Source organism: Thunnus thynnus, chromosome 20 (genome assembly GCF_963924715.1).
Source record: "Thunnus thynnus chromosome 20, fThuThy2.1, whole genome shotgun sequence".
NCBI lineage: Eukaryota > Metazoa > Chordata > Actinopteri > Scombriformes > Scombridae > Thunnus > Thunnus thynnus.
Window position 1 is genome coordinate 22691847 of NC_089536.1, and position 18026 is coordinate 22709872.

The 18026-nt window shown below is 40.8% G+C and overlaps 1 protein-coding gene across 1 annotated transcript; it reads left to right on the plus strand.

Annotated features, from left to right (window-relative positions):
- The first annotated feature begins 15076 nt into the window (after positions 1–15076).
- On the plus strand, positions 15077–16463 carry LOC137171958 (urotensin-2 receptor). Its single transcript, XM_067576181.1, has one exon. It carries the CDS (start codon positions 15336–15338, stop codon positions 16419–16421), a length of 1086 nt encoding a protein of 361 aa, XP_067432282.1. The 5' UTR covers positions 15077–15335; the 3' UTR covers positions 16422–16463.
- The last annotated feature ends 1563 nt before the right edge of the window (positions 16464–18026 follow it).

Below are 18026 nucleotides of genomic sequence, written 5' to 3' on the forward strand. Positions count from 1 at the left end.
GTCATAGAACATGTTACATGATAGTATAATAATCCACCTCTTGGGTGGGCATAAAAATGTCAAGGTTGAATTAACATTACAAAATTACAAACAATTGCAACTGCTAACAACTTCCTCTCAACTCTTACAACTGCTTTATAAGAAAAACAATTCTTGTACTTCAACTAATATCTACTGCACATGGTGAAAGAACACAAGCTGCATCCAAAACAAAAATGTTTCATTTCAGTGTAGTTGCTGCAATCAGTGGAATCACTTAAAGGGCAAAATAGATCTGCGCAAATCTTTTGTGCTGTGTACTTTTGGTTAAACTTTGCACCAACAGCAAACTGACTTACTACTGCTGAACTTTCAGAGGATGGAGAGCCGGGGAGTCAAAAATAAAGGAAGACATCTTAAAATATTAGCTGTGTTGCACCATCAACTTTTATGTATCCCCACTTTGCTGAAGTATAAACTTTGCTGAAGTATAAACTGCTTCACAAAAGAAGCATGGTTTTCAGAGTTACAAAACAGGAGCCTTGAATAAACTGTTTGAACTTTAAGTATTGTCCAGTCAGTGATCAAGCTAGTGAGCTGGCTAACTGACAGTTAGCTGACAGAACTAGCATGTTCCTGACTAGCTAACCATTAGCTTGCCAGCTACAGTATTTCGCCAACTAGCCCTGCCAGTAGACAACAAGTCAAAAGGCCGTATCACTTACTGTATTTTTACAGGCAAAAATACACTATAAAAATAATCTCACTGTTTAAATGGAATAAACATTTCTACCATCCTTGATATCAAACCACAATGGCACGTTTTATTTCATGTTACATTTGACACTCAGGTACCATAAATACTTATTATATCTATTCATTCTGGCATGTTGACTGGAGTCTAAGACAAATTTCACATGTTTCAGTTCTTGGACTGAAATTATTTTTGGTGATTCAAGAACGATCACAGGTTCATGATTGCCAAGACATTCAGAGCAAAGCTTTTCTATTAGAAAGACGTGGTTTGGCAGTTCAGTGTGAGTTGTCAAACCACAAAACTGAAACTGCACATGAAGGAATAATGCATCCTGTTACTGATTGACCTGAGGGGTGTCTGCATCACTCAGACAGGATGACAGGTTCACTGACACTGTCAATCAAACTAAGCTTCAAGCAACATGACATTTCTTTTTCAAAAGAAATCACTGTTATTCATGACTTATCCAACTCAAAAAAAAAAAAAAGTCTCAGTTTATAATGGGAAACCTGAAGAGGACTGATAATGCACTTTGCTTCAATTTGAAAAGCTTTCAGTCCAAACATTATTCTGTTTTTTGGAGCATGGGTTTCTGAGCAGTGTGTCGACTTCTGCTGAAGGCTTTATTGCTGCTCCTGGATTGATTTTATTGCAAGACAGACATGTTTACGAACCAGGGGTATGTCAAAAGGCTAAAAAGCAGACTAGCAGTTCTTTCAACATTATATTAGTGTTGAGTTCTTGTATAAAGGTAGTCTGAACTGTCAGTTTCTTTTTATGTTTATTATTTAGATGAGGAAGAAATGAATTCATCCCATCAGATAGAAAGGCATCATTCTGTAGATTTTCTTCAACTTTTGGCCATGAGCAGACACACAGAACGGATGATCTGCTCCATTGAGTATTTATGTTCCACATATAACAACAAAAAACCTTGGCTGAGAGAATGAGAAAGGTTGTATAGAACATAATTTCTCAGTAGGGACAAAGTCTTGTGTAAGCACATCAATGTGGTAAGGAAATCCTTGATTGATGAATCAATAGGCTGGACAAACATTTGAAGAGCCGTTTTCCCTGAAACATTGGATAGTACTGGTATTCTCAAAGGCCATGCACGCATGCAGTCATTTCCCCTTTCCATCAAGCGTACCACAAACAGTCGCTGCTTCCGCTCAAGTAAACAGTAATGAAGTAATGAATGAGAAGTATGGCCAGCAACATGAGCCGACTAACAATACAAAGCATAAAAAAGACTCAGGGACAGAGGAACGCAAACATCCCTATTCACTGTCAGTTTAATCCATTGGCTGAGAGTGACTGGGACACAAAAACAGAAACTGCAACATTTGAGGACAGAGCGTATCTCATCCTCTGGCGTGTTACACAGAACTCCACAGTGCATTCAGTGTTCTCATCAGTGTCTCACAGTGCCAGACTACATCTGGCAAGCTGAGTTCAAAGTATGAGATTTAAGTCTGGAGAATATCCGCTGAGAATCAGTTGAGCCTGGTCAGATATGAAGGGTTCAACATGAGGGTTTTGTGTTGAACTGTCTCTACTGTACAACCCACTTGAAATGATGCCAGACTGTAATAACAGAATTGAAATATAGGCTTGTGATATCAGGCTTAAACAGCAGAATTACATCTTTAATTGGACACCGTGATTTATGACAGTTGATTAATCAGGAGATAAATGGGTAGTATTAGAGCTAATCCAATCTATCTCAAAAGTGAGGAATGCAATTTGTCATGGTTCTGTCCCAGTCTGACTCAACCAGTCCACCAGATGCTCTCTCACTTTTTCCCTGTTTGTTGAACTGGACTTAGTGGGAGACGACCCTTGTACAGGAAATTGAAGTTTGCTTTCAGAAGTTGTTTTCTTAAGGAAATGTGACACTTGCTACACACTGACCCTCGTAGAAACTGAAAGTGCAAAAGTTAACTGTAACTCAGAGCAACACTTGTCTTTCAGTGCTATTTTTGTTGTTACATGCAGGCAACTCCACTAGACAAACTTGTTGTTTCTTGTTTATGTCAACAGCAATGTATGTATGAGTTCCTTAAGACCCTCAGGTTGTCAGTGTTATGTTGTGGTGTGTCTGCCGTTTCTGCTCAGTGTGACTTATGTATTTAAATTATATTCATGTGTATGGTGGGTTTTTGGTTTTCAGTTTGCCCTGTGTTTTCCCTCCTGTGTTCCAAGTCTGCTTTTCCATCCACACCTGCCCTGCATTAGCGGTGGGCGGATCAATCCCAAAATATTGCTACTACAGATACTACACGTCTTGTTTTTGGAGATCGGTTCTAGCGTCAATAGGATTGTTACCATTTTCAGTTTCTCCCTTCTATGTTGTACCCAATTCATCAAAGAGTAGAACTGTGCAAACAACGTTCACGTTCATGAACAGTGAACACATCTTTGTGGGTGCACTCATTGCTTCCCCACTGCTGTTGTTGTGTCTCGTGCACTCAAACAACGAACATACGTGTCACGCACCCTGACTACTGGTGCCAATCCGACACATGCATGCAGTGATGGCTGAATGAGAGAGGTGCATTGTGTAGAGTTATTTTACAGCTGTCAATGAAAATGCCGCAAACTGTGATGTACAGTAGGGTCCAAAAGTCTGAGACCACTTTCCCAGAATGTAGGAAGGAAGGTATGTAGGAAGGCTGTTTGCTACTGTGGCAACACCACCGATTTGATATGTATGTCGAATTGGTGGTGATTTTTCATATATACATGAAAGACCACGAAAAAGAGAACTCTGAGCTGCAACAGAAAAGAAGGAAGGAGGAGGGAAATGCTTCAGACAGACCCCCGACACAGACACAGAGACAGAGTTCACTGGCAGAGTCTTTTCAGAGAGGCAAGGAATATCAAGGTATTTAGTGCTGGTTTTCAGTTCAGACTTGTTGGATCCTGTGTTCAATTTGTTCAGTCTGCTCTGTTTGTTCTAAATAGTTCAGTTTTTTTTGGCTGCACTCAAGCAAAAATAAAGAATTTATTCTTCAGGTCATACTGCCTGCATCTTGCATTTCTCCTGCTACTCTCCCGGACACAATTAGGTATTGATGCTGTCATTGATACTGAAGTAGGGTTAGGGCAACTTGTAGTGTCCAGTAAATATAATGCAGAAAACAGGAAAATATTCCCTTAAGAAATGCTGTTTGAACTCTCACAAAACTGAAATAGTCAAGCACATATAGTATGCATCTGTACTTTATCTAACCTTTGACTGAATGGCCTAAACAACACTTCACCCAATCTCAATTCATCCTCATCCTGGATATCCAGAGGTGTGATGACCTTTGCACCTCAGCCAGGACAGTAGAATTATTCACTGTATCTTCTATAATAGCCTGGAAACTCAACTATCACACCACTTTATTTCACATTAAATTATTTGTTTTCTGTCTTTCTAAAATGCCTGTAAAAAGCATTTAGTTACTTTGTAATTTTGTAAGGTTTCTGAGTGAATTAGCATGCTGTGATGATGAACATGGTAAACCTTACACTTGCTAAACCTCATGGTTATTGTGAGTATTTTAGGACACTGATATTAACATTAAGCTCAAAGCACTACTGTGCCTAAGGAAAGCCTCAGGTGTTAGCACAGCTTCAGACTCTTATTCTTGTTTGACACTGATCAACAATGTCAAACTGAATATAAGTACATTGACTGCATAAGTATTCAAGTCAATATTCAGGAGAGTTACCTCTATCAGCAGTTACAGCTTTGAATCTATGCGATTTAGTCTGAATCAGCATTGCACATCTGGACACTGTCATCCCCCCACCCCCATATTTGAATTCTTGAGGGAGTTAAACCTTAACAACGACCTCCCTTTTGGCCTTACTTCTAACTTTCATCTTTTTTGGATGATTGCTATGAATGCAGACATAAAGTTCTCAAGGATTTATTATATTATTGGACTGCCAGACTGCTTTGTTGTAAGTAAGACATTAAATTTCTATTATTGTTTGTCCTGACATGCTTTGTAGCTGGATTATTTTTACGACAGGATGTTCTTTTTTGAAATGACCACAGTGAAATAAAAAGATTAGACTCTCATCTATCTGTCCATATATTACATGTTTCATGCAACCTTTCACAGTAACAGTCTGTAAAACTTCTATATAGAGCTAGTGTCCAACAGGTGGATCAGTGGGTGGTAAAAAGTGAAAAAGTCCACAAATTCTGAGAAACTATAGCAACGAAATATCCAAGTTGGCAACAGTGATGGAATGAAAACCTTAACTCATTGACCATGAGACTTCATCATGAAATAATCATGTTATTCTGATATTTTAGACAGTATTGGTATATACGTCCATAAGGTAACTGCATAAAGTATAATTTATTTGGGATTAGAGAAGATTTCTGTAAAAATAACCAATAATCAACATGGAAGTAGATAAACACATTTATAATCAGGGTTTCCCACGTTTTGTAGTGGAGACACATGTCCTCACCTGGAATAAAGTACGCCTCTGCTAATGTTAGAAACAATATTATTTATATTTTTAATATAATACGAGGCAATCACAGCAGCACATTGTGAAGGCAGAGGGAAAAAGACCTTCTGTGTTTATACATGTTAGGAAAAATAGAGACAGTCACAAGCAGATGTAGATGTGTAAGAAGAAAACTCAGCTGCACTGCAGGTCAGACATCAGGCAGAAGTTGGTTCAATAATCACCAGCTGGACACACAAATTAACCAATGGAGGCTGCAGTTGAAGTTAGCGTAAAGTTTGTATTGACAGGCTGAACATTTCACCGGTCATCCACAGGGCTTCATCACATTTAATGACTGGTGGGGAGTACCAGACATTAAATCTGGTCATTCACACCTTGATGTCACATGAACAATGATGGATAAACAACTGGACCAACTTTTTATTGCTCATGCAGTGGATATTCTTATATAAATTTATGTGTGTGTCATCAATGTTGTAAAAGCAGGTTTTTGCCCAGGGCCCTGTAACAGGTTAATCCAGCCATGCACATGAGGCTTGTTGATGTGAGGTTTGTAAGTTACATGAATTAAGCTGTAAACTGTTGTGGAACCTCTTTGGTGGCTGATAAGTCATTGGGGCCACAAGTTCAGAAAGCACCAAAAGGGTCTTCTGAATTGGCTGTGCTTCTGTTTAGCCTCAGTGTTTGTTGATATTTTCTCTGCCTGGGGATGCAAGGTTAGAATTATGCCCAATTTATGCTCAAGTGGATGGTGAGAAACAAACAGGGGGTGGTGGATCTGTGTGCACACACATATACTTTCAAGGGGGAAATAATACAGTGTGTTCTTATTCATCTTCTTGCTTGTGAAACCGAGGTTTTGATTTGTATCATCCACATACCTGAACCAGTGACTTTGGCTTCCCTGTCTATACATCCAACGCCTTCGGCAGATATTTTGGTAGTCCAGTGTATGTACGGTATATGTAGGTTTTGGTAACTAAATTTATGCCTCTTGATATATGATATTAACCTATGTTGACTTTTATGATCATAGATATCGGATACAAGACACTGAATATAATAGAGTGAATGTGAAATTTTGTGTGATTTTGAAGCATTTAAATCCGCCACTAGCTGTGGTGGAATTCATGTAGAGTCCAGTGTTGGAGGAAGGCAGGTCATCTTGCAAAAAAGACCTGCTCTGAGAAAGCAAAAAGTACATCAAAGAATTAAGAGGTATTTGCTGACTCAGCAGTTACATTATCTGTTCCTGTCTTTCTAGAGAAACAATCTGAGTTAGTCAGATTAAGTCCAACAACAGGAACCAAACCAGCAGAACAAGCATTGAACTGGTATAAACCGAGTGTGGTCTGTCAAGAAGCTGACAAAGCAGAAAGAGTTGAGTTAAGCAGGCAAACAGAGTGAAACTAAAGATGATGGAATAAACCACTGGAAAAAGCTATCATGATAGAAGAGAAGCTGTCAACATCAGCATAACAACTAAGGGAAAAAGTAAACTTATACAAAAAATAAGCAGTAAAAACATTAGATGAAAGGGGAAGAATATGATGAAAAGGTTAAATGAACAGACTAAAATGAAGACAGTAGAGACTCCAAGGAAACAAAAGCAGGAAATTAAAACAAGCAGGAAAAAAAGCATTACAAGGTCAGTCGTTTCAGCTTGTCAAACCAATCTGCATCAAGAGGAAACACTGATTATCAAATTATTTGTATCTGTATGATTATCAAATGTCGATACTGTAACTATGACTATAACTTGTAAATATTTCACAGGTACTTTGTGCAGGTGGATGACAGCCCTCAAAAATGTAAGAAGAGGTATTGAGATGTAGAAGATCTGACCCCAGGACAGTGACGAGTGCTTTAAAAGAATAGTTCTGCATTTGGGGAAATGCACTTTCTTGCCGATAGTTGGATGATTGATACCACTGTATTTAAGCCATGAGCTCTCAGCTCTCAGGAAAACCACTGCTTATGTTTGGCCATCTTATCTCTCTTAATATGATCTTTTATATTGGCATTTCCACTGTGCGTGACTGAAAATGTACTGTTGCAGTGTGTGCATAACGCAGCATTTTCCTTGTCGGGTACTTTACAAAGGAAGGAGTAAACCTCCTGGAGCTCTTTAAAAAGGCCAACTCTCTCTTTGGTATGACAGCTAACCATTAGCATACTGACATACTGTTCTGTCAGAAAGAGCCATAAGTGTCATACACTAGCAACAGCCTTGACGACACATTGATTGATTGACACACATACAGACAAATCAGTGTTGAAGTCAGACACTTGGTGCATTGTTTTTGTATTGAGTTAGGTACTAATGAATGGGACAGAACATGATAAACGTCTATGTAAGAAAACCAGGACAATTTGGTAGCGAATGTTGAAAACCATTTTAGTGTTTTACAGATATTTGTTGGGACTTGAAACCGGGACAATTCCAGACAAACCGGGACATCTGGTCACCATAGTGTTAATATGTTTGCCTGTATGTGTTAGGCATGTCCAATTGTACCTTACCTCTCACCCAGCATGTGCTGGGATAGTCTTCAGGCCTCAGTGACCTCAAACAGGATCAGCAAGTATAGACAATGAATGAATGAATGAATGTGTAATTGCAGAAGAATTATACACAAAGCATGCTCATGTAATTATGCATTCCCTTTGTGCTGCAAACTAAAGCCACATTTCCTCTAGCCACAAAGGATGTTGTTGATTTTCCCCTGTCATGGCGAGTTGTTAGGAAAAAGGAAAGATAAACATTAATATGGATTCTAGCAATATAAGCTAATATTAAGTTGAAGCTCTGCACGTTACAATAGCACACACAATAGTGGAAACAGAGAAAAACATTCAAAAAGATTGTTAACACTTGTCTGTTACCTGAGAGTTTTTTAATGTGGCAGCACAGAGAGTTACCAGTCTGTCGGCGTCTCAACCCTCACCTGTGGTCACGAGCCTTGGGTAGTGACTGAAGGAATGAGATCACAGATACAAGCAGCCAAAATGAGTTTCTTTCAGAGGACATCTGGGCTCAGTCTAAGAGATTGGGTGAGGAGCTCGGACATCCAGGGAGAGCTCAGAATAGAGCTGCTGCTCCATCACATCAAAAGGAGCCAGCTGAGGTGGTTTAATTGGGCACCTGGTTAGGATGCCTTCTGGACGCCTCCTTCTGGTGGTGTTCCAGGCACATCCAACTGGTAGGAGACCAGGGGGCAGACCCAGAACACGCTGGAGGCACTACATATCTCTTCTGGCCTGGAAATGCCTTGGGATCCTCCAGGAGAAGCTGGAAAGCGTTGTCAGGGTGAAGCATGTCTGGGTTTCCTTACTGATGCTACCACAACCCGGTCCTGGATAGGTGGCAGAAAATGGATGGATGGATGGAACATAGAGAGTGTCTGTCTACAAAAAGTGCAAGTTCATTTAAAATCAGGTCAAGAAGTACAATTACTGAGTTTCCCAGTGGTTGCGAGACACAAGCATTGTTTTGTGTGTAACTGCATTCAGCAAAACGAGAGTCGACATCACCCAGATGTAAACCTGGACCTGCCAAATTCAACTACCAACCCCCCAACATGTCATACACACACTTCCACCTCTCTCCCTCTTCTGTCACTCACTGACAGGCCAAGTCTCTGCCTTTCAATCATCAGCTGAGGGGGATAAGCTGTTTACATGCATCCCTGTGTACCCAATTAGCCAAAAATACTCTGAATATCACTATGGAAACAAAGCATGCAGAGTTGACACGAACCAATAACAAACAGGAAAATATGTGCACATGCACTTTATCTGGCATACTGTACATACATACATTTCAAGCACATAATCTCTCCCGCAAATTTTCATGATCCACAAAATTACTGTATTGTGCTCAAAATTTGGTGCGGAGGCTTGATTACATACATATTCACATGCAAACTGAGGCAAGAAGGTTAAATGCACATGGAGGACCTCTTCACTGTACCCAGACATAGTGAAGGAGCATCAGGCATCTTCAGCTAAATAACAGATCCTTTCAAGAGGAAGGTAGCAGGACCTTGCAGCTTAATGGCACCATACAGTACAGACAACACAGAGCACAAGTGGTCCAGCAATCCCCAGCATGACAGTAAGTTCAGTTGGGAAAAAAAGCAACATTGTGCTAATGAGTCTGACCTTTCCATATCAGTACTCCTGTGTTATCCTGCAATCTGGATATCAAGCACCTTGTAAATAATGTATCAAACACCTCATCTCAGTCGCTGCTAAACACAGAGTGTGTCTTGCATGATCAGACAGCAGATGTTGTCTCCATTCACAGGTTTAGAAAGAAGCAGCAGATGAGAATCCATTTACTATTCTCAAACCACTTCAGGAGCGTATGTCAGTCAGCCATTGATGTTTGAGTCGACCATTGTGACAGGAATTTCAGAGGAGGAACAGTACAGGGAGGAAATACTGCAAATGTAAATAAGGTTTTGTGAAGTGAAAGTTCACATTTGTACATTTCCGTGCACAAACTCACACAGTTGAGCCCATAGACTGTATGAAGATGGATGTAGTAATGTGTGACATCACCCACTGGTTTGCATTGGAGCCAGTTTGAAGCCCAGAGTTCAGCTTATGGTTGGCGTCAAAATTTTCAATTTGGAGCCAGGACCTTCCAAATAAGGAGTTCAGGGTGTTGCCTTTTACACTCTTGAAACACGCCCCACTAATGCTAGCTTACTGGGAACACCAAGCTAAGCACACGTGGGCTAATGTTAGTTACTTTAGCTAAATTGTGCTGACAGGGCAGGCATCGTAATCACGTACAATAGTCTAACTCAGTGCAAGTCACAGCGCCAGACATCAAAGCTATTATAAGTCTTCAAATCTTATTAACAGAGCAATCGTTTCCAAAATGACAACCGGCACATGTATTAGAGTTTAGCAATTGAGTCCATAATAAATGAATTAATTGTTGAAAAAAACTATTGACAGTATTGACAGAGAAGTTGATGCTTTTTGAATGGGAGTCAATTGGAGCATCTAGCATATGTGAGTGGCATTGCACTTTAAGGTACTTCAGCATTGGCTTAAACCTCAAGCCATGGTAGTTGCCGCTTGGTTTGAAGCCCAGAGTTGCTGCCTCTGGTCAGACTGTCCAAATGAGGAGTGTGGGTTGTTGCCTTTCACACTTTGGAAAACACGCCCCGCGAAATGGGAACACCGAGCAGTGCACACTTGGGCTAACACTACCTACTTTACCTAAATTGTGCTAACAGGGCAGGTATCATAATCAAGTAACACTGAACTTACTGAAATAATATTGCGACAATTGTCTGACTGGGAGAGCAGCAGGTGCAGCAAACTTCTTCCACACTGGCTTCAGCCTCAAACCATGGTGACACTTGGATGGTTCTCTCAAGTACAGAACCAGTGTTGTGAGTACACATATCTTCACTATTTTGCCTTTAAAGGTGCAGTGTGTAGAATTCAGTAGCATCTAGCAGAACAGATTTGGCAGAAATATAATATTCATAGGTATGTTTTAATTAGTGTATAATCATGTGAAAGAACTCTTGTGTTTTGTTACCTTAGCATGAGCCTTTTATATCTACATAGGGAGCGGGTCCTCTTCCACAGAGCCCACCATGTGGCATCACCATGTTTCTACAGTAGCCCAGAATGGACAAACCAAACACTGACTCTAGAGAGGGCTTTTTGCATTTTTCATGAGTTTCGCAGCCACTGTAGGTGCTCCTACACACTTGGAAGGGGGGGGGGGGGGGGGTATTCAGTTGGTTGCAATCTGCAACCTCACCACTAGATGCCACTAATTCCTACACACTAGTCCTTTACAAGTGTTGAAAAATTCACACATTTAAAAAATATATTTTCAAATGCACACAGCTGTTTTTCACAAATACAAGACCTTTGTTGTGAGTCATAGACCGGGGTTTTGTGCATTTGTCAGTCTCACACACGTACTATTTTTCTTACAACACTTTCGTATTGTGCAGTGAAAATTATTTTTTATATAATTACACAACCATGAATTACACCCTACCCCTTCCTTCTGGGTATAACTTTAGAATATTTCACCACATTCATAAGACTTCTCAAGCTTATAGTGATTGAAAATAGATCCTGGCCTTTACTGCACAATGCTGTATCTGCAGACAGAAATATACATACTGTACACAGTCCTCACTCTTCTCACTCAGGCCTTTTTTTCTTCTTCTTCTCCAGAAAATTCCATCTTTCTACTTGGCTGATGCTTTCTCCTCATCTCTATTCTCCCATCATTTTCGCTTTCTCTCATTTCCTCCTCTATTCTTTCATATTGACCTGTCACCCTGATTCCCATGATTTGTGTGCCTCATTCCATTCAAATCCTACTTAATGTGCATCCAGTCCCCTCTTTATCTGGTCCATAGATGGGAAAATAAATTCACTGCTTTGGCTACAGTGACATACCGTGTAAAATATTGTACTTAACTTACATATTTGTGAGGCTGTGAGATGCACAGTACATTAACTCTGCCTACTTCCTGCACTGGAGGGTCTGCAGCTTACTTTTAAGAAATGAGCTCATCAGCATTATAACACAGCCCTCAGCAGTTTAAGTGGCACTACATAGGGAAGTGAGTTAAGTAAGTTAGTATTTCTAAAATTAAGCTGAACTATATAAACTTATCTGTCCTGCAAACATAATTTTTAGTCAATACGGAAGCTGCAGTAGCTGTTGTTAGCAGCAGTTTTTCATGTCGGGGGCAAGAAATATGCCGGTTATTATTTTTGTTCAAACAGGACACAAAGTGATTATTTCCCCTGTATTATTGGTGCGAATTTGATGGCTGGAAGTCAGTGTTTATTTGCCTAAATCAGCCAGTGTAACGACTGTACAGATGTAGTAAGAACAGCAACTTGGACCATGTGTGTGCCAGAACTCACCATGAACTCCAGATCTCTGTTACTTTCCTCTAGTCTCAGTATGTTTATTAATTAAGCCCGAAATCAGCACAAATTTTTCATTGAAGGTGAAAAATTTTCAGCTTGCACTTTCACTCAAATCGTGCTGCTAGAGCAAATTTGCATTTTTTGGTGCCCACCGCACTTTCCATTGACTCTCTATGAAAATTCAATGGCGTTCTGTCTTAACACCCTTTAAATCAACTTACAACAACCTGTATAGCTGTGTCGGTCTAATCTGCCCTTTTTGCCATTTCATGGCCATTTTTCACTCGCCATTTTTCTGGCTCGAGCACAGGAAGCTCATGTTCTCACTCTTAATCCCACCTACAAATTCCGATTGGCTGGGTTGTTTTCTAACTCTGGAAACATTCATCAGTGAGCATGAACTTTTGATAACTAAATAAATGGAAAAAGTCTGAGAAATGAGCAGTGACTCAGAGATCTGGAACAAGGCAACTTTTTGAACTCTGGAGTGATGTTTTGGTGAGTGGGTTCCCTTCTTGTTTCTTGTACTATACTATGACACACATGTATGCACACAAATACATAGATTAAACATTCCTGCCAATGATATAATGCTATTCCACTGATTGACAATTATTGATGGTTACAAACCAAGAAAGTTAGCAATATTCCACAAAACAGTGGAGAAGAAGAAAATTGAGATTTTTGTTAGCAAATAGTTGCCTAATATACATCTAACAGACACAAAACAAAAAGGGCATTCATTTGGACTTGTGTTTCTGGCCACCTTATATTCTTCATCTTTTTCGCCTGTTTAACTAGGGTGTAGTGAGATTATTACAGTTTTTTTGTTGTTGTTGAAAACGGCTTCTTGCTGTGGCTGGAAACAAGGTTAGTGAGACTGAACCAAAAAGTCAAGTAAAGATAGACACAATGCGTTTTGATGAGAAATTTTGCATGTTAACACAACTGTTATTTTTGCAGGGAAACTCCACAGGATACCTTTTAAGTGAATCATACAACAGAAATACTGGAAGCTACTTCTGATCTCTGCCTTCTCCATATTTTCTCAACAGCCCGGCTGTGCACTGCCTCTGACAAATGGAAGTGGGAAATAGTACATGTTCAACAATAGCCTTTAAAGAATAATATTCAAATTCACGTTGCATTGTGTCTGTCAAAATGCCCCTGCTCATCTGAAGCTTGAACCTCTCATGTCATCGGCTTTGAAGGACAGACAACCGCATGATGTAACACTTCAGAAACGACCAGTCTGACATTTTCTTCTTTTCACAAGCTGCTTTTTTTTTTTTTTTTTTTTAAAGATTAAGATTGTAAGAATCTGTCAGAAAAGTGCAAGAGCCCCACAAGATCAAAGGAAGTATGTGTCCCTACTGTGTATCTGCTGCTACAGCACAGGAAGGGTCAGGAAGGGTGTCCAGTTTGATACTGGAAATAATGGCCTGTGGCATCAAATTCAATCATTTATCTGGGAAAGGAAATATCAATATGTGAATATGAATAAAAAGCTAGAGTTATTGTGCCCCAATTTGTTTGTTCTATACTTTCTCTCAAGGGAATACTGACAACTTGTGTTTTTCTATTCTTCTGTGTGTGTGTGTGTGTGTGTGTGTGTGTGTGTGTGGTGGGGGGGATGGGGAGGGATGTGACAAGCAACTGAGAGCAGACATTACAGAAACAGACTCCACTGGGCGTCACAGTATTAACTGCCACCACTCTTACCTACTCGCCTTTCCCACTGCTCTTCAGTCCAGCATGACCCAACTAATGACCGTATATTTCTGGCTCCGGTGCTGCTTTGCCCATAAGCTGAAACTAGAACTATGACACAGTGTCAGAGAGTCTTTTTTTTTTTTTTAGCTTTAAGGATGCATGGCACAGTATAGTGGTGCTTCCCAGAGATCAATCACCTGTGGATGGATGAGTCTAAGGACACCTACACTGTCTGAAAAAGATTATTGGCTCATGATTACTGGCTCAGAACATACTCATCGATTTAGGAAGAGTAGAGGGAGAGCAAAGTCCATCTCTGAAATGACAGTAATAAAGCTGATGTGTGTCAGCTTCCATGTTTCAATTCCAGGTGATCCCCTGATATTGGATGCAGCAATGCTTAAAAATTCATAATTCACAAATAATTAATCTAATGACAAAGTAGGGGGTGTTTTATTTCTTATACAAGTATTGTCTTTGAAAATTGAACAGATCTGAGCTGGCTGCACAAAGAAGAGATGCTTAATTAAACTGACTTTCTGAAGTTAAGCTGAAGCATTAATAGATATTTATACTATTTATATATGTATTTATATATCTATATTTATACTATTGAGAGGAGCAGACTAATGTGAGATTTTGTTCTCAACTCAGTCTAAAATGATTCACTGACATTTCAAAATCTCTGCATTAACTTTATGGTAATTTTAGGTGAACTGCAGACAGGTCAGCAGGGAATTTTGCACGACTCCATGGCAAACACTGGAGTGTTCATTAATGTCATGACAATGTTGAAGAGCAGACAGGCTGATGTGGAGCAGAAAGGACATTAATTGGAACTCTGGTGCAGAATCAGGCTTTTTTCTTTACAGCGCCTGTGCGCATGTGGTCAGTGCAAGAGAAAAGATAAATTATCTATGCTGGTTCAACTCATGCTTATCAGTCTCATTTGCTGCAAGAAAAATTTCACACTGGTGATGAATTATGAGATATTAAATCGATTTTTAAAATAATTAATCCAGCAAGTCTGTGCGTAAAGACTGATTCTTTGTGTCTAATCTTTCCACAGTGAATTGATCCAGCTGTTACCATCAGATTCATGCTCAGTGCCTACACCAAACTTTTAATGAAACATTTGAATCTGTCATCTTTGCATAATCGCATCTCGGTGTCCCAGAAAGCATCCTCTCCTCTTCCCTCCCATCCTCTTTGCAATGAATCTTTTTTTCCACGCAGCTGTTCTCGGCTGAAAGATGTTTACAGTTACACCCATGAGACGGTTGAATATCTTATACATTTTTGATTTAAGATCTTCAGTGTGAGTGTTAACAGTGGTGACGTCAGGAGCAAAGAGCAGCGGCGGTGAGCTGAGAGGCGGATAAACGAGACACAACCTGTGCCGGTGCGCATCTTTCCAAACTTCTCCAGCGCTGTCCAAGAGGACGGACGGAGGATCACCAGACGAGCGATGAATAACAAGTCCGTGAATTTAAACACGAGTCCGCCGCGGGTCGGCGGCGGCTCCGGGACTGTGGATCATGAACTCGTTATCACCTCTACTTTCGGAACGCTTCTATCCGTTGTCTATATCATCGGAGTGTCGGGAAACGTGTACACTCTGGTGGTGATGTGTCACTCGATCCGCTTTGCCACTTCTATGTACATCTCCATCATCAACCTGGCTCTGGCGGACCTGCTCTACCTCTCCACCATCCCCTTCGTGGTTTCCACATACTTCCTAAAGGACTGGTACTTCGGGGATGTGGGCTGCCGCATCCTGCTAAGCCTGGACCTCCTCACCATGCACGCCAGCATCTTCACCCTCACCGTCATGTGCACGGAGCGCTACCTGGCCGTGACCAAACCGCTGGACACGGTGAGACGCTCCAAGAGTTACCGCAAAGCTCTGGCGTGGGGTGTGTGGCTGCTTTCTCTGGTCCTCACCGTGCCCATGATGATAATGGTCGCCCAGACTACTAAGAAATCACCAGATGGGGCTGTGAAGAGGATGTGCGCAGCCACCTGGGCGCCCCTGGCTTATAAAGTGTACGTGACCGTCCTGTTTGGCACCAGCATCATGGCACCGGGGCTCATTATCGGATACCTGTACGTTAAGTTAGCCCGCACTTATTTAGAGTCCCAGCGCAACTCTGTGATCAGCAAAGGCGGCAAGCGGTCACCAAAGCAGAAAGTGCTGATCATGATTTTCACCATCGTGCTGGTGTTCTGGGCGTGCTTCCTGCCGTTCTGGATTTGGCAGCTGCTGCCTCTGTACCACACCAAGCCCCTGAGCCTGGCCTCGCAGACACACACCTGCATCAACTACCTGGTGGCGAGCCTCACATACAGCAACAGCTGCATTAACCCTTTCCTCTACACGCTCCTCACCAAGAACTACAGGGAGTACCTGAAGAACAGGCACAAGAGCTTCTACAGGTACACGTCCTCGTTCAAGCAGCGGCCGCCCAGCCTGTACTCGTGGGGGAAGTCGGCATCCTCCAGCAACCAATTTGAGTTCAACTCGGAGACGCTGGTCATGGGGACACTGAAGTGACTTATGAGTGACGTGAAAAAGAAGAGAAAGCTTTTGGAACCGCAATAGGTAGGTGATAACCTTTCCAAATTACGCACAAGCCGGTGTGACACCATGCGTAAAAACTGCGCCCTGCTGGCCAAAGTCACAGATTTAACATCATCTCACAGTTCATTTTGCAGCATAAACCATTTATAAGCATCACTGCTCTCTGGTTATACTGAAAGTTTTTCTAGTCAGTAACCTGCTGTTATTCCAGCCATGCCTGACCGTTTGGCCCTGAGCCCCACTGAGCTCCATTAGCACTCTGACAGTTCAGCTCCTGCAGAGCTGTGTTAAACACAAGGCCTCAGTGTTAATCACAGAGGCTAAATCATGTGATAAAGGCACATGATTTAAAGCATAGACCTACTACAGGTCAGTTAAGAGTTTCATTTAAAGGAGGCATACATTTAATATGCGACATAAATGCAGGGTATTGCAACACAAAACTGAATTTAGTTAACAGAATATCTAGTAGTCTTAGGAAGACCATAGTTTTTCTGAAATATACAATATAATATACTTTGAAAAGTAAATTATGGTGTGTTGACATGGCCAGTTTAACCTGTTAGGGGGCCCTGGGGCCAAAATATAGTGTTGGGCCCCCGCTGACCCCACACCTGCTGCCCTGTGTGCAATATGTATCCTGTCTCCTCCAGGTTCCCATTAAGTCAAATGTAAGCTTTCCTCCTTTGCTGAAGTAATTCTTAATTTGTGGTAATTTGATTAAATCTGATTTAATTAGGAATATGCATCTTTGCATATCTTCGTTGTATCACACATGATGTTATTCTCTTCATCCTGGTGCCCAAGAGACACACAGTACCATACAGCATAATGGGGTATTTAAAAAAAAAAAAACATATTCCTTAAAAACTCTTTTGAAAAAAACTATTACCTCAGCCCTGCTGGGCGGTGCCACAGTTCATGTATTAATGTGTGCTACAGCTGTGCCTACATTAGGCTGGAATGTTAAAACACATTTTTTTTTCAGTTTTGGGGGCCTATTTATGACCTAAATAAAAACTTCTGAGAATTTATTTGAATGCTACGTTGTTTGTTTCCTTCTGGTCTGTGGTGAGATATTCTCCTACAATAGGTGTTTTTCCCAGAGTGACGTTATGTTTTACAAGGTGTAGTCTTTATGGTTAAACGTAATGCAACTGGCAAAGTCTTTGCTACATTTTTCAGCTGTATATCATTAAAACATTGGCATAGTTTAAATTATACTGTATTTTAAATTAATTAAAAAAAACAATTTTGTGATTAGACAGCAGAAAATTTGATTAATTGCAACTTCCCTAATAAAACCCCATTCAAAAATCAAGTGGTATGCAGCGAATCTGCAGCTCTTTGGGTCTCTCAGGGTGAAGGGGCCCCATTGTTTGTCCATACTTGGACATAGATGGTCCTTTGCTAAAAGCTCACTGTTTGTTCAACATCGCATCGCTTATTAAAGTTCAAAATGATCTATTTTCAGACCAGACATATGGTGAGTGAAGCCAGACGTGTGTTTTTCTTTGTATTTAGTTCTGAGGAACTGACTTGAGCCCACATCTGGACCTCAAAGGCTTATCCAGCAGG